At 49.3% G+C, this 26,760-nt stretch overlaps 2 protein-coding genes across 5 annotated transcripts; both read left to right on the plus strand.

The window, feature by feature from the left end:
- The first annotated feature begins 1,973 nt into the window (after nt 1-1,973).
- On the plus strand, nt 1,974-7,164 carry LINGO4 (leucine rich repeat and Ig domain containing 4). The gene is made up of 2 exons (XM_070396419.1): nt 1,974-2,050; nt 4,680-7,164. The coding sequence occupies exon 2, from the start codon at nt 4,768-4,770 to the stop codon at nt 6,550-6,552; it is 1,785 nt and encodes a 594-aa protein (XP_070252520.1). The 5' UTR covers nt 1,974-2,050; nt 4,680-4,767; the 3' UTR covers nt 6,553-7,164.
- Nucleotides 7,165-12,599: 5,435 nt separating this feature from the next.
- TDRKH (tudor and KH domain containing) lies at nt 12,600-26,556 on the plus strand. Of its 4 annotated transcripts, none has more exons than XM_070396718.1 (14): nt 12,600-12,677; nt 17,620-17,768; nt 18,489-18,595; nt 19,197-19,386; nt 20,589-20,728; nt 20,837-21,158; nt 21,982-22,142; nt 22,326-22,498; nt 22,723-22,787; nt 23,051-23,202; nt 23,403-23,504; nt 23,758-23,854; nt 24,041-24,130; nt 24,314-24,401. In XM_070396718.1, the coding sequence occupies exons 2-13, from the start codon at nt 17,645-17,647 to the stop codon at nt 24,091-24,093; spliced, it is 1,686 nt and encodes a 561-aa protein (XP_070252819.1). In that variant the 5' UTR covers nt 12,600-12,677; nt 17,620-17,644; the 3' UTR covers nt 24,094-24,130; nt 24,314-24,401. The 4 variants fall into 4 exon arrangements, with proteins under 4 accessions (XP_070252819.1, XP_070252820.1, XP_070252817.1 ...); XM_070396719.1 differs by having other exon boundaries at nt 19,197-19,286; nt 20,624-20,728; XM_070396716.1 differs by lacking the exon at nt 24,041-24,130 and having other exon boundaries at nt 24,314-26,556.
- The last annotated feature ends 204 nt before the right edge of the window (nt 26,557-26,760 follow it).

The following is a 26,760-nucleotide window of genomic DNA, read 5'->3' on the forward strand; positions in this document are numbered from 1 at the left end:
GACCCTGGAGGGTGGCCCTACCTGTTCTTTGGGACTGAGCAAATGCTGAGACTGGTTTTCTACCCACAGGCCCACCTGGCCAGTGGGCCGAGACCCAGAGGGCAGGATGAGAGGAACAAGGTCTCCAGCCTCAGCTTTGCTTGATCCTCTCTCCCATGCCCCTTACCCCAGCTTCTGGAGCGAGGGGGTGGCGAATATTAGGACCTCTAGGAGGACCAAGGTGTCCTCGGAACAACAGGGGGGATCCAGGACAGCCTGGACAGATGGAACTCAGCTCTGGGCTCAGAAGCTAAGAATAGACCGTTGAAATACCTCATTGCATTTTCCCGCGGGCTTCAGCGCAGGGGGAGCATCAAGCTGAGACTGGCGGCTGGAGCCCAGAAGGACCTGTACAGAACTTGAATCTGGACCTTTAGATTTTCTGCCTTCCCCCCTCCTCCCAGCCCAGCAAGGAAATGGTTGGGCACCCTGCCCTTCTCCTGGGGTCTAAAAAAAAAAAAAACCAAAAAACCTGCATACATGGAGGGAGGGGCTGCGGATAATTTTTTATGGGATTTGGGTATAGGCTAGGGTATAAGGAGAGCCAAGAGCATCACAGACAGAGAGAGGGTTAGAACTCAAACCTCCCTCATGTGCACTTTAAGAATAGATGTTAGGGGTTAGCACAAATCTGATCCGGCACACGTCCGCAAACAGGGGAAGCACACACACACACACACACACACACGCACTCGACCTGCAGTTATGCGGCTCTACAGACACATTTGATCTCACATGATCTCCGTCTTCCTTGAGGTCACTGAGGAGCTTAGCGGCCTCAGGAAGAGCACCAATCCTGAGGGACCCAGAGCATTCCCATGGTGCCCCACCCACCAATCTTAGACCTGGGGCGCTCCAAACGCTATCCCAGTCCAGCGGTCTCCTATCACAAGAAAATACAAGAGACACAGAGCTGGCTGGCCACTGGACAGTCCGAAGGCCACGGATGGACCCCCAGGAGGACTGTGTAGGCCCAGCTCTCGTGAGGGAGGAAGGAAGCAGGAACAGTTGCAGTCCAGCCACTCAGCGATTGGGAACCACCAACTGCAGCAGGGGGAGGAGGCCCGTCTCCAGGTCTCCAGCCCCAGCCCCAGGCTTTACAATGAGCTGCCTGCCCTCTGCTGAGGGATGAACAGCAGAGGGAAGGGGTTTGCCTGTCAGGGGAGGGATTCATTGGGTAAACGTAAACCCCAATTTGTGCCATTCTTTATAAAATGATTTCAGAGGCAAGGGGTGTGTGTCTTCAATAAGATCATCTACACACTGCTCCGCAGTCTGGCTCCTAGGTGGGGACCCAGGTCTCTGGCCCAGCCAGCCATCAGCGTTGTAAGGGCTCAGCCCCTACTCCCATCACCCCTCACTGAAGCTTGGGAGCGGATCCCCGGGAACCCCCACGCAAGGAGCCTCAGACTCAGCTCCGCAGGGGATGTTCCGGGCGGAGAACTTTCCCCACAAATGATACCCACAGGGGACATTTACAATGAGAGGCTGCCGGGAATCGCCCTGCATCTGGGAAGACAGCCCTAAGGGGCTTGGCCCTGGAGCTCCCGGGAGGGAATCGGGATATGGGAGAGACTCTTTGGAGCTGCCCAGCTGCTTCCACTGCTCGACCCCCACCCCTGGGGGCTCCAGACCCGCCCCCGCACCCCCACCCCCTCACCCACCACCCAGCAGTGGCGCTGCTGCAGCCCTCCCTGGCTGCTTTATTTATTTATTTTGCACCAACGGGGTTGCTGCAGACTCATTCTCGCCTGGTTTAAAAAGAGAGAGAGAGGAAAAAAAATGCTTTCTGGTTCTTTTTTCTACCTCAGTCTTGGCAGCAGTGGCCGCAGCAGCAACAGCAGTGGCCGCGGGCAGGGCGGGTGGACTGGCAGGCGGGTGGGCAGGCAGGTGGGGGGCAGTGGGAGTGAGCACCAGGGGAGGTGCGGACCCAGGTGCGGCTCGAATGGGACGAGCCCCCAGCCCTGGGCAGATGCGGCGCCCAACTTGATGCGGCCCTCCAGCTTCTCCGGTAAGTGCCCCCGCCTCCCGTCCGGGGCTGCAACTGCCCTTCTCCATAGCGTTCTCAGAGAAAAGGCCAGACCCCTGCCGGTCAAGGCTAAAGGGTTTGTAGCCCCACCTCCATCCCGCCCCCCAGGTAACCATTGATCCTGGCCCCACAGGACTTTTGTGGGAGAACTAAGATGTCCCAAGTGCCCCTGGGGGCAGGGACTCCAAGGAGACCTCCGTTCAGCTCCCCGGGGCTCCCTCTCTCTGAGAAGTGTCTTCCCACCCAACGAGCAGTGTGGCTATTCCAGAAATCTTTCCTCTTGGAGCCCCCTCCCCACGCAGGTCCCCATGTCTCAGCGAGGTCTGCCTTAAAGAGGCTCTCCAGGTGCAAATGTGTTCCGGACGGCCAGAGAGAGACAAGACAGCACCCCATTCCTTGAGGGGATGGCGCCCCAGCCCCCAGCCCATTTGAGGAGAGAGAAAAGTGGTTCTGACACCGATTTCTTCCTGCAAAGTGGCCGGAAGCCAGTCCTGTAGCCATGGAAATTGGCAAGGGAAGCCCGTGATGAAATTAGCCACCTTATAAATAAAGAAAATGGATTGGCCCCAGATCCCGCAGCCCCGGGCCCAGGAGGCTTTGGGAACGAAGAGGGAACAGGCGGCAGAGGGAAGGAGGGAAGGAGGGAAGGAGGGAAGCTGGGCTGCACGCTTCGCTGCACTTTTGCTGAGTGCAGAGCAAGAGGGATGAGCAGGAACTGCGGCTGGTGGTGACAAAGTGCTAGCTGCCGGGTGGACTTCCCAGAGCAGGCACAGGGAGAATGAGACAGGCCATCGATACCTGTGGGGTTGGCATAGGGGCGAGAGGAGGCTGGTCAGCAGCCCTTGCCCGCCCCGTGCCCGCCCCATGCCATTCTTTCTCAAGCTCAAGCCTCAGAAGAGTGTCCTACATCCCTCTACTGTTTGGGCCTCTTTCTTCAGTTTTCCATTTCCTGCACGTCTGGAGTGGCTATAGGACAGCCACCACAACAACCCTTCTAGCGGAGAGCGTCGAGTGGGAAGGGAAGGAGAAGGAATCCTACCACCTCGCAAACTGCCTCTCCTGAGTTCCGCGTGGGGGAAAGGGAGGCGTGCAGTAGCGAGCTAACCCTGTGAGGGCCAGAAAGCCTGAAGCCTGGAAGCCCAGAGGTGACCAGGATCTGAAGTCAGAAAGAAACCCGGGCATCCTGCCTCCATCTGGCCAGCCCTTGCCAATTCCAAACCCTCCCCTCCCTGGGTGGTCTCTGTTGGCACTGGACAGGGTGTCAGGGGCTCCTCTCATCACCTTCTCCTCCATCACCTCAGTCGGTGCCCAGTGGGCACTGTAATCACAGCCTTCCTGACTTTGTCCACACCCCTGGCACCCAGAAACCCACTTTAAGTGAACAGGCTGCGCACGCACCTGTGCCCAGAGATCTGCTGTGCCTGCCAAGGGCCGCCTTGCTCCCCACCCACCTGTCTGAGCAGGTGCTGTCCCCCGCATACGTTTCTCTGTCTCCCTGGCTCGCAATCTGTCCCCTGTGTATTGCTCAGGAGGCTGAAGCCAAAAGGGACAAGAGATTTCCCTCAGATTCACACACTGGACTTGAATCAAAGCACCATGAAGAAGGGGCCTAGGAGAAGCTTAAGTCTGAGGACCAAGCAACAAAACTCCAAACTTGGGCATCTCACATACCCAACATCATCTACTGGGGAGGCGGGGTTGCCCTTGGGGTTATTATGAGGGGCTCAAGTGGGCCCTGTGTCCTGTGCCACAGCGAATGTGCCGCTTGGCTGTGGTCCACACAGCATTCTGGGGAGAGTGGATCTCGCTAGTCCAGGGCCTCAGGCTCTGTGCCAGCTTAAAGGAAGGCAGACAGGCAGTCAGTGGAGGCTGGGGGGCTGCGGCCCGCACAGTTCCCAGCTTTGGGCGATGGACTCATGGTAAGGCCTCTCTCCAATCAGGATCCAAGGCTATGATCCCCCTGGGCCTTCAACAAAACTACAGGCAGATAATATGGGAGGAGAGGGTGGAAAGAGAGGGAGAGAACAGAGCTTGGGAAGAGCAGATAAGGGACCTGAAGCATTTCTGGATCTCACAGGTACAGGGGAAAACCCATTACAGGGAGACTCAAAATTATCTCCTGCTGCTTCCTATCCCAGTCCAGTCCCATAAAACTTCCCACAGAAATCAGTTTTTTAAAAATATTTTTTTAAATTGATTTCAGAGAGGACAGGAGAGGGAGAAAGAGATAGGAACATCAATGATGAGAGAGAATCATCGATTGGCTGCCTCCTGCAGGCCCCCAATGGGGATCGAGCACACAACTCAGGCATGTGCCCTGACCAGGAATCGAACTGTAACTTCCTGGTTCATAGGTCGGTGCTCAGCCACTGAGCCACGCCAGCTGGGCCAGAATTCAGTCTTGACTAGGGTTCCACTTGACCTGCAGGCACCCAGGACTGGGAGGAAGGGAAAGTAGAGCTTCCCCAAAAAGGAGCCCCCAGGAGGTACACACCAGAATTCCTCCTGGTCTGTGCCCCACTTCCTGGCAGTTCTGAGGTGGTGGCTCTCTCTCCTTTCTCTCTCTCCCCCCCCCCCCCCCCCACCGCCTTCTCTCTCTCTCTCCCCTAAGGAGGTCCAGGGAAGCCCAGGGTCACCATCATCTGAAGCCACTTTCCAAAAAAGGCCATGTCATCATCTGTTCCAGGACTGAAGAGGGGATGGCTGCCGTCACAGTAGCTCCAAAGCAAGCCCGGCCCCCATGGCCACCTCTCCTGCTCTTGCTCCTCCTGCCCGCAGGGAGCAGTGGCGGTTGCCCTGCTGTGTGTGACTGCACCTCCCAGCCCCGGGCAGTGCTCTGCGCCCACCGGCAGCTGGAGGCTGTGCCCGGGGGCCTTCCACTGGACACTGAGCTCCTGGACCTGAGTGGGAACCGTCTGTGGGGGCTGCAGCAGGGGATGCTCTCTCGCCTGGGCCTACTCCGGGAACTGGACCTCAGCTACAACCAGCTGTCCAGCCTGGAGCCCGGGGCCTTCCACGGCCTGCAGAGCCTGCTGACCCTGAGGCTGCAGGGCAATCGGCTGCGAATCATGGGGCCTGGGGTCTTCTCGGGCCTGTCCGCCCTCACCGTGCTGGACCTCCGCCTCAACCAGATTGTCCTCTTCCTTGATGGAGCTTTTGGGGATCTGGGCAGCCTCCAGCAACTGGAGGTTGGGGACAACCACCTGGTGTTTGTGGCTCCGGGGGCCTTCGCCGGGCTGGCCAAGCTGAGCGCCCTCACCCTGGAGCGCTGCAACCTCAGCACGGTGCCTGGCCTGGCCCTGGCCCGGCTCCCTGAACTAGTGTCCCTCCGGCTTCGAGAACTGGATATCGGGAGGCTGCCGGCGGGGGCGCTCCAGGGGCTGGGGCAGCTCAAGGAGCTGGAGATCCACCACTGGCCCGCTCTGGAGGCCCTGGAGCCTGGGAGCCTGGCTGGGCTCAATCTGAGCAGCCTGGCCATCACCCGCTGCAATCTGAGCTCCGTGCCCTTCCAGGCGCTGCGCCACCTGAGCTTCCTCAGGGTCCTGGATCTCTCCCAGAACCCCATCTCGGCCATCCCCGCCCGGAGGCTCAGTCCGCTGGTGCGCCTCCAGGAGCTGCGGCTGTCGGGGGCCTGCCTCACCTCCATCGCCGCCCATGCCTTCCACGGCCTGACCGCCTTCCACCTCCTGGACGTGGCGGATAATGCCCTTCAGACACTCGAGGAGACAGCCTTCCCTTCTCCAGATAAACTGGTCACCCTGAAGCTGTCTGGCAACCCCCTGACCTGTGACTGCCGCCTCCTCTGGCTGCTCCGGCTCCGCCGCCGCCTGGACTTCGGGACGTCGCCGCCTGCCTGTGCTGGCCCTCGGCATGTCCAGGGGAAGAGCCTGAGGGAGTTCTCAGACATCCTCCCTCCAGGGCACTTCACTTGCCAACCAGCCCTGATCCAAAAGTCTGGGCCTCGCTGGGTCATCGCCGAGGAGGGGGGGCGCGCCGTCTTCTCCTGCTCTGGGGATGGAGACCCAGCCCCCACGGTCTCCTGGATGAGGCCTCCGGGGGCCTGGCTGGGGAGGGCTGGGAGAGTTCGGGTGCTCGAGGACGGGACCCTGGAGATCCGCTCGGTGCAGCTACGGGATAGAGGGGCCTATGTCTGTGTGGTGAGCAACGTCGCTGGGAATGACTCCCTGAGGACCTGGCTGGAAGTAATCCAAGTTGAGCCGCCAAACGGCACTCTCTTTGACCCCAACATCACCGCGCCAGGGGTCCCGGGGCCCTTCTTCCTGGACAGCAGAGGGGTAGCTATGGTGCTGGCGGTGGGCTTCCTCCCCTTCCTCACCTCCGTGACCCTCTGCTTTGGCCTCATTGCCCTCTGGAGCAAGGGCAAAGGTCGGGTCAAGCATCACATGACCTTTGACTTTGTGGCACCTCGGCCCTCTGGGGATAAGAACTCTGGGGGAAACCGGGTCACTGCCAAGCTCTTCTGACCTTTCCTTTCACTCTGGGGACCCAGCCAAGCCAGCTTCAGATACCAAAGGGGGAGGACCCACGGCCGCTTGGACCAGAACCCGGTCCCAAGCAGCAGAGGTCTCCCAGGCCTCCTGCCTGCACCGTGCCAGCGGCTATGGGACCTCCGGTTAGTCTGCCTCGTGCTGCTGCAGTCTGAGGATGGCACTGTCATCTCTTCCCCGAGGGCCCCAGGGAGCTGGTGTGGAGACCCTGTAGTCAGCCCAGCCCTCGCCCCACAATACACAAAGCAGGAACTATACCCAGGGCTCCAGTCTGCTCGTCCACCCATCAGGCTTTCTTTACACATACTTCCAGGCTTCAGTAAGCAATAGCAATTGCCAACCACAGCTATACGATTACTTCAGAGGGAAGTGCCATTTGCTTCTTGGAGTCTCTGCTCCTCAACCAGGTGGTCTCCCCCTCTTCCTCCTCCATCCCCTCCCCCAGGCAGAAGAGGAGGTGAGTGCGGGATGGGGGAGGACAGACTACACCCTGGCACTGTGTCCGCATGAGCCTCCACACCCGGCCTCTGTCTGTCGCATCATTAAACCTGCTGCCCAAAGGCCCTGACAGTAGCAGCCCAGACTAAACGTGATTTCTGGAGTTTTCTTTACTTCAGACTTTTCCTGCCCCTTATTGCTGTCAAATCTCCCCCTTCCTATCCTTCCTGCGCGTTGAGCATGTATCCCAACAGCCTTGTCTAAAAGTAATAAACAGGGGTTTATGCAAAAGGTGACCAACCAGGTCTGGGGAGAGCGGCACTCCTAGCCCATTTCCGTTTTAACCCTTTAACATACTCTCCTTCTCTGGGGTGGGCGGAGCAATCCTCCACCTCCCAAGGGGTCCCTTTGCAGAATTCCAATCCAGGACACCCAGCTCCGACCCTCCATCCTCATTCCAGTTGGGATCTCCCTCTCGTTCCCTTGTCACAGATCCCTACTGCCCTTCAGGGAAGGCACGAGGGGAACTCCTGGAAAATGACTAACAAAAGCAAAATCTGCCCTTGTCAGAGGAGAGAGACCCAGAACAGAGCAGGGCTGGGCTTGGAGGAACAGGGAGGAGGGGCTGCGAGCTGTAGTGAAAAGTAGAGGTAGAGGCAGCCGCAGGAAAGCCTCCGGCTGCACTTCACTGCCCCCCACAGTTCCCCCGTGCAGTCCGGGTTAGTGCAGCCCCAGCGGGAAGCCGTCTCCTGAGTGAGGCCACTGTCAGAGGCCTCTGATGCAGAGGCGGGGCGGGGGCTCGAGATGCTGACGGCCTCTGAGTGCGCTTCAAATAGAGGGCAGAGCGGAGCCAGAAAAAGTAGAGATGCTGAGCGCTCAAGGGACAGCAGCCGAGACGGGAAGAGTGAAGGGAGAGAAAAGGAGCAGGGAGGAGGGGCCAAGAGTGGAGATTCACAGCCCTGGCAAGCCTCTCCGCAGCAGCATCTGCAGGGCGTCCACCCCAGGAGCCCCCACCACCCGCACCCCCCTTACAGCACCGTGAGCCTCCCGGCTGATTCCTGCTGCTGCTGTCCCTGTCCTGCGGAGACCACTCGTTACAGTCCCCAGGGAGGGAGAGGAGCCGGCACCCCCAGGACACAGGGGGAGCCGGCACCCCCAGGACACAGGGGGACAGCTCCTCAGTGGGGCAGAGGTGAATGTGAGACCCCGCAGTTTGGAGATTGAAGCTGGAAAATCAACCATCGTCAGAAATGGGTACCCTTGAGCCTCCAACCCTACCCCCACCTTGCACACCATTCTCTTCACATCCCAACAACTCCCTCTCCGGCTCCTAAGACCCCAGGAAGGCTTCCCTGGCAGGTCGAAGCCCTGTCCCTCCTTCCCAAATGCTCTGCCAGCATCTGATTAGGTTGGCAGCGGGGTCAGGTGCTAGTGTTTCTCACTCGAGTTGCCTACTCTGCAATGCAGAGGAGCGCGGAAGCCGCACTGCTGTCAGAGCAGCCCCCTGAGGCGGTGGGGACAGGGCACAGATGGTGCGTGTCTGGAGCAGGAGGTGCTGCTGCCTGTGTCCCAGGGGCTCCAGGGCAGCCCAACAGAAACAGAGTACGTACGAGTCGCAGGTGTAAGGTCAAATTTTCTAATGTCACATTTAAAAGCAAAGAGAAACACACACAAATTATTTTAATACTATACATTTTATTTAATTTAACCTAATTTACCCAGACTATTGTTTCAACATATTAGCAATATAAACATTAGTGATGAACATTGTCTTGTCATATTAGGTCTTTGAAATCCAGTGTATATTTCACACTTACAGCATACTCCAATTCAATCAGTAAATTTTCACCAGAAATATCTGATCTGTATTTAGATTTCATAAAATTCACTGTTGAAAAAGTTGATTCACACATCCAAGCTGTCCCAAACATATTAAAAGTTTTACAATGACAAAATCAAGAATTGGTTTTCACATTTACATGAATTAAAATTGAATAAATGTAAAATTCCACTCCTGAGTTGGTTGCCTCCTGCACGCCCCCTATTGGGGATTGAGACCACAACCTGGGCATGTGCCCTTGATCGGAATCAAACCTGGGACCCTTCAGTCCGCAGGCCAGTGCTCTCTCCACTGAGCGAAACCAGCCAGGACCCACTAGCTTTCTTTTAAGTGGCCAGTGTGTTGGACAGCACAGCCCTAATCACTACAACTCTGGGCACAGACTAGGACCTCCGTGGCAGAGATGGGCAAGTACCACTCAAGAAACACATTGGAGCTGGGGGAGGGGGGAATGGAGTTGCTCTCCCCAGCTCACTGCCATCCCTTATTCTTCCTAACTGCTTTTCCAGAGACCTTGGAGAAGTGAGTCCCCTTAATGCAGCAAGGTTACTCAGATGAGCACTTCCATGGCCTATACAATCAGCAAATCAGTCCCCATCACACCTGTCTGGGAAGGCTGCCCTTAGCTCAGGTATGACTGTGTAGACGTGTGTGTGTGTGTGTGTGTGTGTGTGTGTACACAAGTGTGTGAAGCAACCAGGGACACAGGCGGCTGTGTGCATGTGTGTGCAGGTGCAGCGATGTTACGGTCCACATCTTTGGGATAATCAATGGAGCTCTCCCCGGGGTGAGACATTTATTGAGGCCTATTCTGTCAGTGACTTTATCTTTGCTTTCTTATTCAATCCTCACATCAATCCTATAAGATTGATGTGAGGCTCTTAGCTGATCATGGAACTAAAGGTCAAATAGATTAAGAAACGTGCTCGCCAGTTAGTGCGGGAGCTGCATTTGAACTCAGGGCCGACTCAAAACCCAAATGCCTCCACCAAACTGCGACACTGCTCTAGTCCCTCCATGTTCCTGCAACTCTTCCCCGGGGCCTCTCCGCTGCAGGACCTGACCTGTGAGAAAGGCAAAATCCAGGGTCATCTTCCACCCCACTATCTCTCCACAACTCTTTTAGGGGGACTGGGGCCAACTGTTAATCCTCACTTCCTTCAGTAACTGCAATGCAACTGACTCAGGAAGCTGAGGATTGGTTGGTTTTTACTCTTTCTTCTCAGTCACCTCTCCCAGCGTCCTTGCGGCCTCTTTCCCAGGGACCAGCAGAGAGCAGCAGGAATTCCAGGGATCAGATGGACTGAACTGAAATGCCTGGCAGAGCCTCTCATGATTAAAACAGGGGCTTCAGATTTCCTAGGTCCTTTTTTGGGTTCTAACCTCAACCTCCTAGGTTACAGAGAGGCTGCTCGGGAATTTCTTGTACGGTGGAACAATCTGTGAGCTGTTTCAGACTTGAGGGGGATTTGACTCGGCCCACCTTCTGCCTACCCCGGCTTGACCAAACCTGCCGGGGTCATTTCATCCACCCTCCCTCAACCCCTCCCCATTTCCATTTCAGACAGGGTGTCACCTAAGCCAAGAGTCACTGGGACCCAAAGATACATGGGGAGCGCTGGCAGCATTTCAGCGCTCCCCATGTTGGTCCCTGATATATTTTAATTTCTGTATTGCCTTCGCTGTGCTGGGTCCCTGATCAAAGGATGAGAAGCCTGTCAACCTTTTTTGAGTCACAGATCCCTCCGAGAACACCCGGTACAAGCTATGAAGAAAAATGTTTATAGATTGTCCACAGTCATCCTGAAGCCACCACAGATCCCACAGAACGCAGGTAACGAACCTCTGCTGTGACCAGCCCCAGGGGGCAGGGGAACGAGGAGGGCTTAGGCTGCCTGTGCGCCCCAGGGTCCATTAGAGGCAAGGAGGAAAGGCTGGGAAGACTGTCAAACATCAAAAAGCTTGGTAACAAATTGCATAAGCATGTTGATGGGAGAGAAAATTAGTAGGAAAACTTCCATGGATGGCAATTTGCAATTCTGTCTATACCGATATCCTGTTCATCATTTCTGGTGGAATGAAAATGACAAAAGTCTTCCTGGGAGGAAAGGAATTTGCAGAAGACACCTATCCAAGTGGGACAAAGACACCACACACAATTCTCTGACCCAGTATTTGCAGTCCCGAGTATTTATTATACAGATATGCAAGAGCCAAAGGGAATAGACTTGGGTATCAATACAATAGTCAAGTGTGGTTGAATATATCAATATATCCCTCAGGCTTACTATGAAACTTTCCTATTAGGCAGACACGTATGTACAGCCATGAAAAGACATCTAGACTCTATAAAATGAAACTGCAAAATAGTATGGATAGTATGTTATCAGCTGGTTAAATGGTATATATGCATGTTTAGACTATCTTGTGAAAATTCACGAAAAATCTGGTAATACTGGTTGCTTCTGGGGGAAAGAAGATGTGTTCGCTTGTAATAACCTTTATTCCTTTTGGATTTTGTAGGCTGTGCATGTGTTATTCAAAACACGCGTGCTTTTTAAATGAATACAACCGACAAACTGAGTCTCGAAGGTATCTCTCTAGCTGCCGGAAGGGATAACCTTGCGTTCATTCAACGTTCCCTGAGCGTTTATCCCGCGCCAGGCACGGCGATAGGAGCTCGTGCGGAAGACCCCCGCCCGACAAGGCGCGCCCACCCCCTGGGCCCCGGGGCGAGTCCTGGTGCGGGGCAGGGTGCGCTGGGAGGGGCGTAGGGCCGCCCGCGAGGCTACCCGCGCGCGGAGGCCGGAGCGGGGCCCAACGGTCCCTAACGGTCCCGGTCCCGGACCCGGACGGCGGCTGGAATGCATTTTCCCAAAGCAAACCGCGGCCTTCAGAGACCCACCCCCTTTCTCCTCCCGCACGGAAGCGGGCCCCTGCGCCCGGCGCTAGACCCGTTTCCCTCCAGGCCCAGGGAAGGGCGGGCCCGCAAGCTCCCTTACCCCGGGGCGCTCGCATCTCGGGCTCTTCCTCTTTCCTGCTGCGTGTCCATCCTCATCGGCTATTCGTTCCTCAGCAGAGGAATAGCGGGCCCTCGCTCTTGACTGTCAGCTCCTTCCCCTTGACTTTCCATCTCTACGAAGCCTATTTTTTATCTCCCCCCGCCCCCCGCCCCCCAACATGTTTTCCACGTCTCCCGAGCCCCCGTCACAGTATGGGAACCGGTCGAGGCAAAAGATCGCAGAGCAAACAGGCGGCGGAGCATGGCCCGTCCTGAGACTCTTAATGGTCACCGGTTTGCGGGGTGGCACTGGCCTTGATGGTACAAAGGCACTAATTCGTGCGAACGAGGGCACGGCCGCGCTCGGACCTGGGTCCCAGCCCCGGGAGCGCAGATTTTTCTCCCAAGCTCAAAAGGTGGCAGCCTCCTCGGTAATTGGCCCGGAGGTGGGCCGGCGGACTCCGGGAAGCCTCTAATTGGCTGTTTAATTCTCAGCCGGTGCACTCTTCAATTAACAAAGCGCGCTTTCCCTGCGTCCTATTGGCTGACAGGGTGGGGCCGGCCTCGAATTCCTTCCGGGTAATTGGGTATCAATCCGCAGCCGTCCGTCTCTCGGGGGCAACCCGCGGAGGGATTGGTTGTGGCGGGGAAGGCGATTGGTCGGCCTGCGAGCCGGGCGTTGATTGGTGCGGGCGGGCTGCGGGGGGCGGGGCGGCGGCGTCTGAAGCGAGGTCCGCGGAGCTGCGAGCTGCTGCGTGTGGGAGGAGGCGCCGGCCGCTGGGCTGAGGTGCGAGGAGTGCGCGGCAGCTGATTCGAGGAGCGGTAAGGGCGGGGACCCGGAGCGGCTGGCGGGGGGCGCCCCTGGCCGCGAAGAGAGGAAAACGTGGGGCTGAGGAAGGGGGGCGTCCGAGCGCCCCCGGGCGAGGCTGAGGCCAGGGTGCGGGGCCCGGGGGCGGCCGGAGCCCCCGGTGAGGAGGCGCAGTCGGGACGGTGTTACCTCCCACCCCGCCCCCCGCCGCCGAAGGGAATGCTCTGGGCCCACCCGGTGCGAGAGGGTTTGCCACTTCAGACACTTCCACGGACCGCTTGTTTTTGAAAACCGCTCTCAGTTTATGTTTGCCTTTTATTTCCCCCTGCTGCTTCTTTCGTTATCTCTAATAAAATGACTATTTGCAGTCGTCAGAATAATAAACTGAGGGGGGGGGGGTGTTTTCCCAGTCCCCTCCCTACTCCTCCCTGCAGGTATCAATGGGTTTTGGCTGAAGAGTCCCCTGCCCACGTTAATTTTTTAAGATTCTTCTCAGCTTACGAGAAATGGATTGAGGCTTTTTTGTCTCTCTCTGTGTCTCACTGATTTAAAAATAAATGCAGCCAGGATGAGGAAATGGGATGGGGCACTCCCACCACCCTGTCGCCTTGTTTTGGGAGCTGGGCAGGTTCTGGTTGTGAGGAGATACCTCGTCCTTTCCCGATGGAACTCACAGTGTAACTTGACTCCTGGGTTTTCGAAATGATGATATCTGCGAAACCCTATCAGATAGTTGTTAGCTGTTTAATACACATGTCGGGAGGCTTTGGAGTTCGCTTTGACTGGTGAAAAACCATCTCATCGAGCTACACTTGGCATCTCGAAGGGATCCGCGTCTCCTTTTCCCGTTACCCAGCTTCCCCTGGGACTTGTGGCCTCAACTGGTGATCGCCTCCGCTCCACATTCAATTTGAAGTAATAAAATGAAACACAAGCTGGCAGTCGGTGCTATACAGTTGTCCCCGTTTCCGTCATATTATTTCCCATTTTTCTTCCTTCTAAAGCGAACCTTACAACAGTGTGAAAGAATGGGTCAGTTGTAAAACAAATAAAAACAAAACGCTAGATCAGTCAAGTCGATAGGCGTTCTTTGAGACGTCAGCCGATAACTCCATTGGCACACACTTCCTTTGTAATATCCAAAGAGAAGTTAGTAAAATTTAGCTTTCGGTTCACATAGAAGTCCCCCAGTGAATGAATCCTGGTCACAGATACTCATCTGCCTACCCCACACACCCCTTCCACCTCCAGATTATCAATAGTCTCTATCTTAGATGCTACCTCTGCCAGGTGCTCAAGCGGGGAACCTGGTAGCCCTCCAACGTTTCCATAATCAATTCCTAAGTCTTATGTATGCTGCCTGTTAAAACTCACTGATCCAGCTACTTTTCTCCATCTGTGTCTTTGACACCTGGACTAGCTTCTGAATTAAGTCTCCCTACTTCCACTGTTGCTGCCTCCAATTCGTTGTCACTACAGACACGGCCATTAGTCAGAAATCACAAGCAATGGATGTGCTGTGAAGGAATGTTTGGAGTACTGTGGAAGCCCATAGCGGTGAAATCCAATATAGTATAAGGGCCAGGACTGAGGGGATTTGGTTGCAGAGCCAGAGGAATATCAGGTATCCTTTTGCCTTGATCCTGGTAGTTTCTGAGCTGGAACAAAAAAAATGTTGTGAGTCTCCTTTAAAGAGGTGCCCTTCGTGACTGGTCTTCAAACCACATTGTATGAAAATGACTGATTAGCTGTGTGTCCTTAGGGAAATTTCTTTATCTCTCTGGGCCTCAGTTTCCCCACTTGCAACATTATTAGTGGAATTAGGTAATTTCTGTGGTCCCTTCTAAAATTCTATGATTTCTTTGTCCCATAAGCATGAATTATGGCCAGAAAGGCGGTGTTAAAGGCAGACAGCATTAGAGTTCGGATCGAGTTATTACTGATCTTGTTCACAAACTGGATTTGTTTCAGTTTCCCCAAACGTTTGACACCTGCAAACTGCTGTCGATCAAAATAAGACCTTCCCTACCTGATAGGAAGCTTCTTGAAGGCAGCTACTAAGTTTGTCTGAGCTGTTGTATCCCCAAGGCCACGCACACATTGAATACTATATATTTATTACTATGAATGCAGAAGATAAATGATTTGCATTTTAACAGGGTGGTTTTTCACCTGTGTACCATCTAAGAAATAAACCATTTAAGTTCTAGCTCTTCCCAGCTGTTGAATTAACCAGAAATTTATATTGTGTTTGCATTGTCATATAATTAGTTGGTTTGGTATTGATCTTTCCTACTAGACCATTTCAGGGCAACAGTTATTCCTTCTTGTGTCCTGAGCATGCTCAGCCCACAACTATTAATTAACTGGTGCACATTAATAGTGAAGACAAGCTTTGCATTTTAGAGACCATATGAGGAAATATACAAAGTAGCCAGTAGATGAAAGAAGTGAAATCTTTCCTAGACACCCAGAATAAACCATATCTTCATATAGGAAAATGGTAGTTCTTTTGGCTCAAGAATTAAGCAAAAAAGAAATCTGCTTTATGAAACCAAGCTTGTTTCCTTTCCTTTGGTATATAAAAAGATGTTTACATGACACCACCCAAACTTTCACAGAAATGTTGAAAGGTTTTATTTGCAGCCTACTTAGGGGGCGGGGGAGAGAGAAACTGATATTTATCCAGTTAGGGAAGGAACCGCATATCACTAATAACTCCACATTAAAACTCAACCCTTTTATTCCTACCCACTATAAGGTGGGTGGGAGTGTGGAGCAGCCACAATCTTTTGGGTTGATACTCAGTCTCTACAAGTAATATAGGCTCACTTGGTCAGAACATCGTCCCATACACCAGAAGGTTGCAGGTTTGATTCCCAGTCAGGACACATACCTAGGTTATGGGTTCGATCCATGGTCAGAGTGTCTGAGAGGCAACTCGTCAATCTTTCTCTCTCTCTTTCTCTCTCTCTTTCTCTCTCTCTCTCTCCCTCCCTCCCTCCCTCCCTCTCCCTCTCCCTCTCGGCTTCTCCCTCTCTCTCTGAAAATCAATAAACATGTCCTCAGGTGAGGATTAAAAATAAATAAATAAATAAATAAATAAACGTGATATAGTATACTGGGTCTACTTACTGGGTAACTAATTGCCTGGAATAACAAGATACTTGAACAGAGTCCCTCACTGAGGTGATAAAAGGAGGTTTTGTTTTTTTTTTCTATTCAAGCCATGAGTCTGGGCAAGAGAGTGGATTGAATTTCTAGAAAAAAATAGATTTGTCAAACTTTTGACAACCTTTATTCGTTTCTGCTGATCAGTAAAGCTCTCTGAGGCCAGATGCAAAACTGGGTCTTCTGACTGACAGTAGTAAGAAATCCACCTACAGTCTCCTTATGTGATGTTTATATGCTCCTCAGAATGAGATTTCTGTGCTAGGTCTTCTGTTCCTTGTCACTCCTCCTGAAAGGCTTTCAGGAAAAGCACATATGGAACCAAAGTTTTATTCCTAAGGAGGAATAAATGTTTATTAATGAATGTGCTTTTTTATGCTTACTAGGATACAACCATTTTTTTTATATCATAAGGGTTGAATTTTTTTACCTGAAAGCAAATTGTAGCATAAATTACATTTTCTCGCTCATTTTAAAGCAGATCTTACTAAAAGCTGCATTGTATCTTATTCTACAGATTGTAATATCTGGAAATAGAGACTGTCTTTAGTTGTTTATTTGCCACCTATAGTGTTTTCCAACAGTATTTATTCATTTTGAATTGAGTATGTTGACCAAAATAAAGATACCAGGTACTGTTTCGTGAGAGTGCTTCCAAAGTAACTTTAAAAGTTTTTAAATATGCAAATAATAACCCAGACTCTGGGTAAGAGTTCAGGTGACCTCTTTAATCAGGTGTACTCTTCTGCAAAATGGGTTACTTCCTATTTCACAGGATTGTATGAAGATTGAATAAAATAATATATGTAAAGTGGCTGGTGGCATTTTATTAAATACATATATTGTTTCATCTTCATACATATACTGTAGCATCTAGCACATCTACTTAATACATGTGGTTGAACTGCACTGGTGAAACCAGTGGTCTAGAGACAGCAGATAAACCATTGCCTACAGTGTGAACAAGTGCTGCCATGGAGGCATCATTTACAGGGCAGTGTGAGCTAAGGAGAAACGCACCTGATGTCAGCTAGGGGAAACCCTAGAGACCTCAGAAGACATGGTAGTGGTAGAGATGAGACCTAAAGAAGGAATAGGATTTTGCCAGGGATACCAGATGGACTAAAGAGTAAGACTAGGAAGACAGAAGTGACACATGTCAGAGCAAGGATACACAAGAGAACACATCATATGCCTGTAGTAGAGCTGGGATTAGAATCTAATGGTAGGCAGAAATCAGATTACAAAGAACCTTTTATGCCATTAATGAGTTCACATGCAGGCAACAGTTGCTGAAGTAGAGGAAGTTCATTCATTCAACAAGTGATTATTGACCAAATATTTATTGAATGGCTACTGTTTACTAAGCACTGGAAACCACTGGAAAGTTTTACTTCAAGGAAGGCTTGGAAGCATAGACAGGCATATATACGAAATTTTAAATAGTTTGAAATAAAAATCTAATTTTTAAAATATTTAATAATTTTTTGTTCCTTTGTTTTTTAAAACTGATCAGTGTATAATTCTAATTTTAATGCAGGGATGAAGTGTGCCTCTATTTAGTTGTATATGTATGTGTCCCTTAACTCACTTAAAAAATACCCTGAGACCTTTTACGTGATACAGATTTTGAGTCTGCTCAAGCTCTTAACATGGAGAAAAGTAGGCAGTAGTATTCTCTCTAATAATAATAATAATAATAATATAATGTGTCCCCATATGTCTCTGCCAGTCATAAAGGTATTGGATGAAAGTTCCTTCTTTTCCCTCATTTGCTTATTTTAGGATATAAGTCAGACTACAGCAGAAAATGTCCACTGAACGGACTTCTTGGACAAGTTTGTCCACTACTCAGAAAATAGCACTGGGCCTCGGGATCCCAGCCAGTGCAACGGTTGCCTACATCCTATACCGCAGATACAGGGAAAGCAGAGGTATGTGAACCACACAGCTGTACATATGGAAATGTTCAGACCATGTTCAATTTAACAGCCTTGTTAAATTGAAATGAAAACTGCCCTTGCTAGACTGGGGATCATTTGTTGGGATGTAATTGGCTTTCATGAGGAGTCTTTGAAACTATTTGATTTCTTCTTTTCTATATTCTTAATGTGAAATGAATTCATTTTATAATTCTATTGATCTGTTCCCTTTGGCAACATCAACATTGCAGTGGATTCTTTTAATATCCATACTCTTATCTTTTTTATATGTTCCTTCTATTTAATTGTTAGGAGAGAGCTAACTGTGGGGTTTAATTTTCCCTAAGGGCTGGACCTAGAGAGGACCTAGAGAAATTATTTCTGTAGAAACTGGAGAAGTTCTGAGCCTAATGGACTACTCGGGCAACATCTAGCCTTCATTTTTCTCCAAGAGAAATAGTTTGCTTAAAGTCCAACAGCTTTTGAGTGCAGAGCCAAATACTTTACCAAAACACTTAGCATCTGTAACAGTATCCCAGAGATAATACTCATCTTCTGGTCTTTGGGGATCTTCTAATTGCCACTCAGATGCTACTTCTCTTTGTCATTGTGGTTGAGATTTTCAGTTTATCTCTTGGATCAGTGTCTCTTTGACAGCTAGATTCAGGGGAGGGCTGGTAGTAGCTTTGGGTGTTAATCTAAGTCTGATCTGATGAGCCATGATCTGTGCAGATGAGCGGCTGACGTTTGTTGGGGAGGACGACATTGAGATAGAGATGCGAGTGCCCCAGGAGGCTGTGAAGTTCATAATTGGCCGGCAAGGAGCCAATATTAAACAGGTAAGTGTGTGAGCCAGCAATCTGCTTTTCCAGAGATTGATTCTACTTTCCCTTCTCTGTCCTCATCCCACAAAATCCACCCACATTATGTATATTTTGAAAAGAAAAAACACAAAAAAAGAAAAGAAAAAACACAGGAACTTTTTAGCTAATATGCTGTTTACCTTCTAGAAATGAATATTCTCCCTAGAGAATGGACAATTTAGCTTGAAATGGGGATTGGCTGCATTTTAGCTTTTTTACTTTTCAAATTCTCATTAATTGACATTAAATATTGAATTTCTGCCTGGTTCTTCTTACCATCTTCCATTGTTCAGGCAGTGTGTCAAGAAAGCAAAATACTTGATTCTCTAATACAAATCAAATTAGGAGAAAAGAGGGTTCAAAGCACAAAGAGAAAGTGTTTTAAATTAACCGCTATTTGGAGTTACCCTTGTCACTAATCTCCTTCCATAAGTACCTATAAGTGAGGACTGCTTATACAGCCTGATTTTGCTGATAATTGTGTCCAGTTCCATCTACCTCCGGGTTAGGTTTAGGGTGTCTTTCGCTAAAGGGGAGCTCTTCCAGAGCATGTCGCCATGTATCCTTTTCTCTGCAGCTGCGGAAACAGACAGGTGCGCGGATTGATGTGGACACGGAGGATGTAGGCGATGAGCGGGTGCTGCTTATCAGTGGTTTTCCTGTTCAGGTGTGCAAGGCCAAAGCAGCAATCCATCAGATCCTGACAGAGACTGCCCCAGTGTCTGAGCAGCTCTCAGTTCCCCAGAGATCTGTGGGCAGAATCATAGGTACCACTGGACAGCTTCCTCTACTGTTTCCTTTTATTCTTTACCTTTGCCTTTCTTTCACATCTGCCCAAGGGTTTTTCCTGGCCTACTTCCCCTTCACCTTGCTGAGGGAAAAAAAGGGACATTGAGATCAGAGCTTTACTTTTTTACAGAGCTGTTGGCAAAGCAAAGCCCATCATCTCAAGAAGTTGTATGATCTGAACTTTACAAATATGTTCCAAAAGGGTTCAGGTAATGTTACTTACCTCATAATAGATTTTTATTGTTGCTAATCCTCACCAAGGAGGATATTTTTAAAAAGTATATTGTTACTCAGAGAGGAAGGGAGAGAGAGAGAGAAACACCAGTGGTGAGAGAGAATCATTGAGTGCCTGCCTCCTGCATGCCCCCCACTGGGGACCAAGCACGCAATCCGGGCATGTACCCCTGACGGGAATCGAACCCGGAACCTTTCAGTCCACAGGCTGACACTCTATCCACTAAGCCAAACCAGTTAGGGCAAGAAGGATATTTTTTCCATTGATTTTTAGAGATTGAAAGGAAGGGAAGGAGAGAGAGAGAAACTTCTATGTGAGAGAGATATATTGATTGGTTGCTTATGAACACACCCCTACAGGGGCCGGGGATGGAACCTGCATTGTAGGTATGTGGCCTTGACCAGGAATGGAACCCACAACCCTTTGGTGCATGGGCTGATGCTCTTAACCCCTGAGAACACCAGCCAGGGCATAATAATGGATTTTTAAAGGGAAGCTGAGGATGCTTATATTATCCCAAGTCATTGTAGATAATGCTCTGTAGAGCACCTGTCATGCTTTCCTCTAGTCTAGAGCATTACTTATGCTGCTGTTAGAGGCAGAGAAATGTCCTTTCCTTGGTCCAATGTTTCATACACCTTGTATGTTCTCTTCTAATGAAGTGGGGATGTAAAGTATGCTAAGTGGTCAGAAAATGGAAATGACATGAAGAGGTTAACCTAGCCAATGTTAGAGTTTAAAGAAAATGGACAGAGCAGATATCCGGAACTATCCTTCTTACAAGTAGGGATTTTAGTAGCTCCTGCTTTCCATCCAATATTTTCCATTCTGTTCAATTTGAAAATGGGCACTGACTCTCTTCTAGTATATACAAAGTAGTGATTTTTCTAGCAGTTAATGTTGGCCAGAATGTAAGGACAGGATTTTATGTATTGTTCAATGTAGGGAGAGGTGGTGAGACGATTCGTTCTATCTGTAAGGCCTCTGGAGCCAAAATTACCTGTGACAAAGAATCAGAGGGGACATTACTACTATCAAGGCTTATAAAGATCTCAGGAACACAGAAGGAAGTGACAGCAGCCAAGGCAAGTAGCTGATAGACTTGGATCATCTCTAAGAATGAGAAGAAACCTTCATTCCATCCTGGGTCAAAATATCTGGCCACATAGCTATCTCTTTTCTGATTTTCACAGCATTTGATACTAGAGAAAGTTTCAGAAGATGAAGAACTTCGGAAGAGAATCACTCATTCTGCAGAAACCAGAGTCCCACGCAAGCAGCCAATCAGTGTAAGAAGAGAGGAAGTGACAGAGCCAGGTGCAGCTGGAGAGCCAGCCTTATGGAGGAACACTAGTACTGGCATGGAGCAGCCTTCTCCGCTGGCAGATCCTCCCTGCAAAGGAGGTGGTGACATGGCTGTTGCGGGGCCAGAAGAAGGTTGCTGGGAGAAACCTAATGGTGACGGCTTTCAGAAGTCTGGAGCCCAGACCAGTCCAGAGATGTCCATGTTTAAAAGTATGTAACAGAGGGAACCCATAGTTACATGGAAAATAGAAATACTAGCTTAGATAACCCAAAATAGGAAGTATTTTTTACTACACCTAGAAGTTTTCATCACAGATATGTCTTTCTGATACTATTTTACTTGGATTAGTACTAAAGATAATATTTTTCTGAATATAAACCAGCTAATGTGGAGAACACTATAGAAATATTCTAGTTCATGGGAAACTAGTCTGTAATATATCAAATAGTGAATTCACATGATATTCTTTCACCAAACATACTTATTAAGTAAAACAGCATGATTTTTCTTGCCTGTCTCATTATTTTTAAAAATTATCACCATTCAAGAAGAATTAAAAGGCTGTCAGCTTTGTCTTTTATCCATAGGTATAGGATGAGCAGGGGAAACTAGGGCCCCTGAGAAGTTCAAATTTGTCCAGGGTCACATAGTGAGTCAGTGGAGGAATGGGATCTGGACAAGCCTCTATCTGTCCATGTATCTTTTCACTGGTCCATGCTGCAGCTAGCATATGGAGGATTTACCGTCACTATAATTGGTGACTAATTTGAATACATAGCTGATGAGTAAGAATGTAAACTCTCTTATTACTCAGTTATATAGGAAGTACAAAACATAGCTTAGACCTCTCTTCAGGATGTTCTTGTATGATTCATCCAGTTGTCCCTCCAGCCACTTCTAAAATGGTAATAGCCACTTGGTATTTGTACCCCCTGATGCAGTCTAGTCATTCCAACCAGAGATGATTCTGATATGATTGCCATATTAGATGGTGAGGATTCTGCAGCTTAACTTGCTTATCCCTGTGTTTAGTCCCCAGTCCTGACTTCAGTTTCCATGCTGATGAGTTCCTAGAAGTCTACGTCTCTGCTTCTGAACATCCTAACCATTTCTGGATCCAGATCATTGGCTCCCGAAGCCTGCAATTGGATAAGCTTGTCAGTGAGATGACCCAGCACTATGGGAATAGTCTGGTGCGTTGCCAAAGGGACAGGGCTCGGTCTGATGAAAAAAAGGGCATATCTTTTTGTGGTATATTTTTTTCCTTTTCCTGTGGAGCAACTACTTGTTCTTTTTTCCTTCTGACAGTGTCTGTTTATTTTTAAGCCTACCCCTTCCTAACTCTAACCCCTCCTGACTCCTATCCCCATGTATAGCCTGACGACTTAACTGTGCATGTAGGAGACATTGTAGCAGCTCCTTTATCTACAAATGGTTCCTGGTATCGAGCCCGGGTCCTTGGCACCTTGGAGAATGGGAACCTGGACCTCTACTTTGTTGACTTTGGAGATAATGGAGATTGCCCAGTGAGGGACCTCAGGGCACTCAGGTCAGTGTGGAGGCCAGAGTAGAATCCGGCTGGAGTGCCAACTGTTGACTCAACCCTAGCCACAGGGTGTTGAGCGAGCTGTTGGCACTCATCACCAGGGGGATTTGGGAGAACCTATTTACATAGAACAGAAGATTATCTTCTCCTGCTGGGTTGGTCAGAAGCAAGGAATGTAAGCAGGCCCTCTGGCACCAGGAGTCTAATTTCAATTTCTTTCACTTTAGGAGTGACTTCCTAAGCCTTCCATTTCAAGCAATTGAATGTAGTCTGGCGCAAATCGCCCCCGCAGGTAAATTGTCACAACACTTACTGACCTTGCCTCCAAATAGAATAACTTTGATACAACACATGGGAGGAGTCCTCACGTTCCAAGGCTTTTTGAGTTAAAGGGGCTCAGGTGTCTTTTCCTCACCAGCACTAGAAAGCAACAGCCAGAAACTGGCCTGGCAGTCAGACATAAGTGCCTTCCAGAGTAGAAAGAGGTAGTTTCAGTTTCCCTCCAGGGTATCAGCACTGACCCCTTCTTGGGCTCTCCCTACAATCTTTTATCAGGTGAACAGTGGGAAGAAGAAGCTTTGGATGAGTTTGACAGACTTACTCACTGTGCTGACTGGAAGCCCTTGGTGGCCAAGATCTCTAGCTATGTCCAGACTGGGGCCTCAACTTGGCCCAAGATCTACTTATATGATACTAGCAATGGGAAGGTAAGATTGGGGTTCACTCATTGCTCACTAGCTTTAGTATATTTATAGATTCATTTACTTTTTCTGTCCCAGAAAACCTATCTGATGTTACTCCTACTTTGTAAGATCCTGCAAGTATCAATCTTAGCTCTTCTGCTGTTTCTTCAGATGTGCCCTTCCTTACAGAGAGAACATGATTCCCTTTTCGTTTTTCTTCTCAGAAACTTGATATTGGGTTAGAATTAGTTCGTAAAGGATATGCAGTTGAGCTTCCTGAAGACATGGAGGAAAACGGAACTGTCCCAGGCATGTTGCACAGTGCGGTAAGTGAGTGAACTATTGCAGTCATTGAGGGTGCTGCTTTGGGGCAAAGCTCGTGCCTTGCGAAACATGAGGGCTTCTAGTCATGCATGACATTTTGTAGAGTGCTTTCCTAGGTTATCGGAGGGGGCACTGTGTCCCTCTCAGCTACCAAGCTCAACTGCCTGAACCAGATCCTGTGAGCAGAGTGAGAGTGGCCGCTCCTTTCCCACCAGCTCACATAGTCTTCCTTTTCCTCTTGTTTTCATCTCTCAGGCCACAGAAGCAGCTGCCTCTCTCAGCAGCATGTTCACTGAGAGTAAGAAGAGCCCTGGAGAGATGGCAAACACCCTGTCCTGCCTCAGCTTATCAGGTACAAGCAGCATTTACTCCCTAGAGCGTCTTTGGAAGCTACCACTTCTCAGTCAGTCTCTCCAAACTAGGGAGCTTGTAAGGCTTGGCCCTTAACCAAGGTGGTCATTGAGCATGCCTGAGCCTCAGTGGCGATGCCTGCTACATTAGGGCAGTGTCTAACTTTCTCCTCATCCCTGCTGTGTAGAGGCTGCCTCTGTGTCTGGTGATGATAACCTTGAAGAGGACTACTTAATCTGAAGTCTGCTTCAGCTGCCTCGGCCATCTGCTTTGCTTTGTGAGTGGAGCTATCATCTATCCGTAGCAACAGGAAAAGTAACGAGGGTGACAACAGGGGCCTTGCTTAGTCTCTTCCCCACAGCCTATCTAAACACTGCTTCTCTGCAGCTGCTTTCCTGTAGCTTAACATGCTCTCAGATTGAGTCCTTTCAAGCTTTTTGTGTCTTTGTGTTTTTGGCAGGATTTGGTACCTGGAGAGAGGAGCCTATGATAAAGATCTCTGTGCAGTCCTTTATTAATACACAGTCTGACTTGCTGTGGACCAAATGCGTTTTCTTCCTTCCTTGGGACGACCAGAAAGAATGTAGGGCAGGAGACAAATGTATGTTCCTACTCCTCTCTCCACCCCACCCCGACCCTTCCAGTGTTTGAATACTGCTGCATTATGTCCAGGCTGTTCAACATCTGACTGTTCCCTCCACCAGTCAGAATGCACACTCCTGCTCGTCCTTTTTGAGGCTGGGAAGTAGCCAGGGTTTGGTCATTGGAGGTGATGATTCTGCATAGTTCTGACTCTGGTTAAGGAAAGTTTTTTAATGATGAACTAACTCAAAGACTGCAGTTCAGTCAGGAGGCAAAGGGAAAAAAATCAGCATATTTATATTAAAAATCCTCATGAACTGGGAAAAGAATGCTGCCTCCCAGCCTCAACTGCTGAATTTATTGGAGACAGGTTTTTTGAAAACAGTACTCTATTTTCCTGTACATTTTGGTTAAAATATAAGCAAGAAGAGAGGCAGCTCAGGAAATATTCTAAATTGCTAGTATAGTATCTACTATATATTTGTGTATGCACATACCCAAAGAGAGAGAGAAAGAAAACATGTATAGTTTTTCAAAGCGTTTTTTGGGGGAGGGGGTTCTTTGCTGAATAAAGTTATCAAAAAATGATCTAAAACTAAATGCTGGTTGAATCACAAGGTGGAAGCAGGTCTTTGGGTATCTCTTCTGAACCTAAATCTGGTGAAAATTATGAACACCTCACATAGAGGGGTCCATCTATAACAAGTGTTCCTCCATGTATAGATCTTATTCTTTCCCTAAAGTTACCAGAACCAACTTAGGTTTGGACTGTGTAAAAAAGACCCCACCTAAAGTATTGGAAATAAAAAGCCTGGATTATGATTCTAGAAGCCTGGGTTCTAGAAATAAATCTCTGGACTCTAGGGAGCCTGTTTCCCTACAACCTCTCTCCTCTGAGTATTGTCAGGATCCAATGAAAACTGGGAAGGTACTTGAAGTAAATATTATCAATGTAGTGTGGGTGGTAGAATAATGGCAAATTAACTTTTTTTTTTTTTAAGGATCAGCAGAGTAAACTGAAAACTTGAAATAGCACATAAGGATGTCTTGTGCAGGTTTTTTTGAATCTAGGAATTAGTGCCTGCTCAGTGTGGCTCAGTGGTTGAGTATCGATCCATGAACCAAGAGGTCCCGGTTTGATTCCTGGTCAGGGCACATGCCTGGGTTATGGGCTCAATCCCAGGTAGAGGGTCTGTAGGAGGCAGCTGACCAATGTCTCTCTCTAATCAATGTTTCCATCTCTCTATCCCTCTCTCCTCCTCTTTCCCTATGAAAAAAATTTAAAATCTAGGAATTAGTGAGTGAGGTCTACCCATATATTACATGGCAATTCTATTTTCCCATAGCCACAATTTTCAAAAATTTTCTCAAAAATCTCAGTGCTTGCCCTGGTCAGTTTGGTTCAATGGACAGAACGTTGGCCTGCAGACTGTAAAGGTCCTGAGTTCAATTCCCAGTCCAGGGCACATACCCAGGTTGTAGGCTCGATTCCCAATAGGGGGGCGTGCAGGACACAGCCAATCCTTGATTCTCATCATTGATGTATCTATCTCTCCCTCTTCCTTCCTCTCTGAAGTCAATAAAAATATTTTTTTAAACATCTCAGTGCCACTTAGAAGAGGCACTCCTGTGAAGGAGCACCTCTGATGAGTAGTTTTAGAAAATTCAACGCAGGGCTACCACTGACCTTTCAGACCTTGGCTTAGCCCTGGAATTGGAGCCACTCTACAAGGTCATGAGGTCACTTAGCCCCTAGTTTCCTCAGCTCCTCAGCCTTCACTGTTAAGTAGAGAGGACCCCTAACATAAATCATTCATAGAACTTCTTGCTGTGGAAAATAAGTAGTGTCTCATTCCTAGCTGCTGTGTGTAAAAGTTTGTTCCTTTAAGTGGCCTTTAAGTCTTGTCAGTTTACATCCCATTCTGATGTGTTCCTTAGTCTTCCAACACGAGCCTGTACTTTTCCTGCTCCCCGGAATGCCTGTGCTTCCTATTTCTTACTTTGTCTGTTGCAATCCCCTGAGTCAAAGTCAGGGGACCCATGTGCCTCCTCTCATCTCTACATCCAAAGAGAAGGAATTAGCACTTGTCTCCAATTTGCACTGAAATCTATGAATGAAAATCTCCCAATAAAGCTTGGTTCTTGCTCTTGACAGCTGTTCAGTAAATGGTTAGAATAAATGAGGAAATGGCTTTGGGGTGAGGGGAAGGCAAAAGGAACCTAAAATCCTTGTGTCCCTTTCCTCTCTGTTCAGCTCCGTCTGATCTTTTCAGTCATTGAATGTTTCTCCTACAGTGAATTCATTCATCTCTGTAAGGCCCATGT

This window comes from Myotis yumanensis, unplaced genomic scaffold (genome assembly GCF_028538775.1).
Source record: "Myotis yumanensis isolate MYYU_CA2020_CCGP unplaced genomic scaffold, mMyoYum1.0.hap1 SCAF_17, whole genome shotgun sequence".
Classification (NCBI taxonomy): Eukaryota; Metazoa; Chordata; class Mammalia; order Chiroptera; family Vespertilionidae; genus Myotis; species Myotis yumanensis.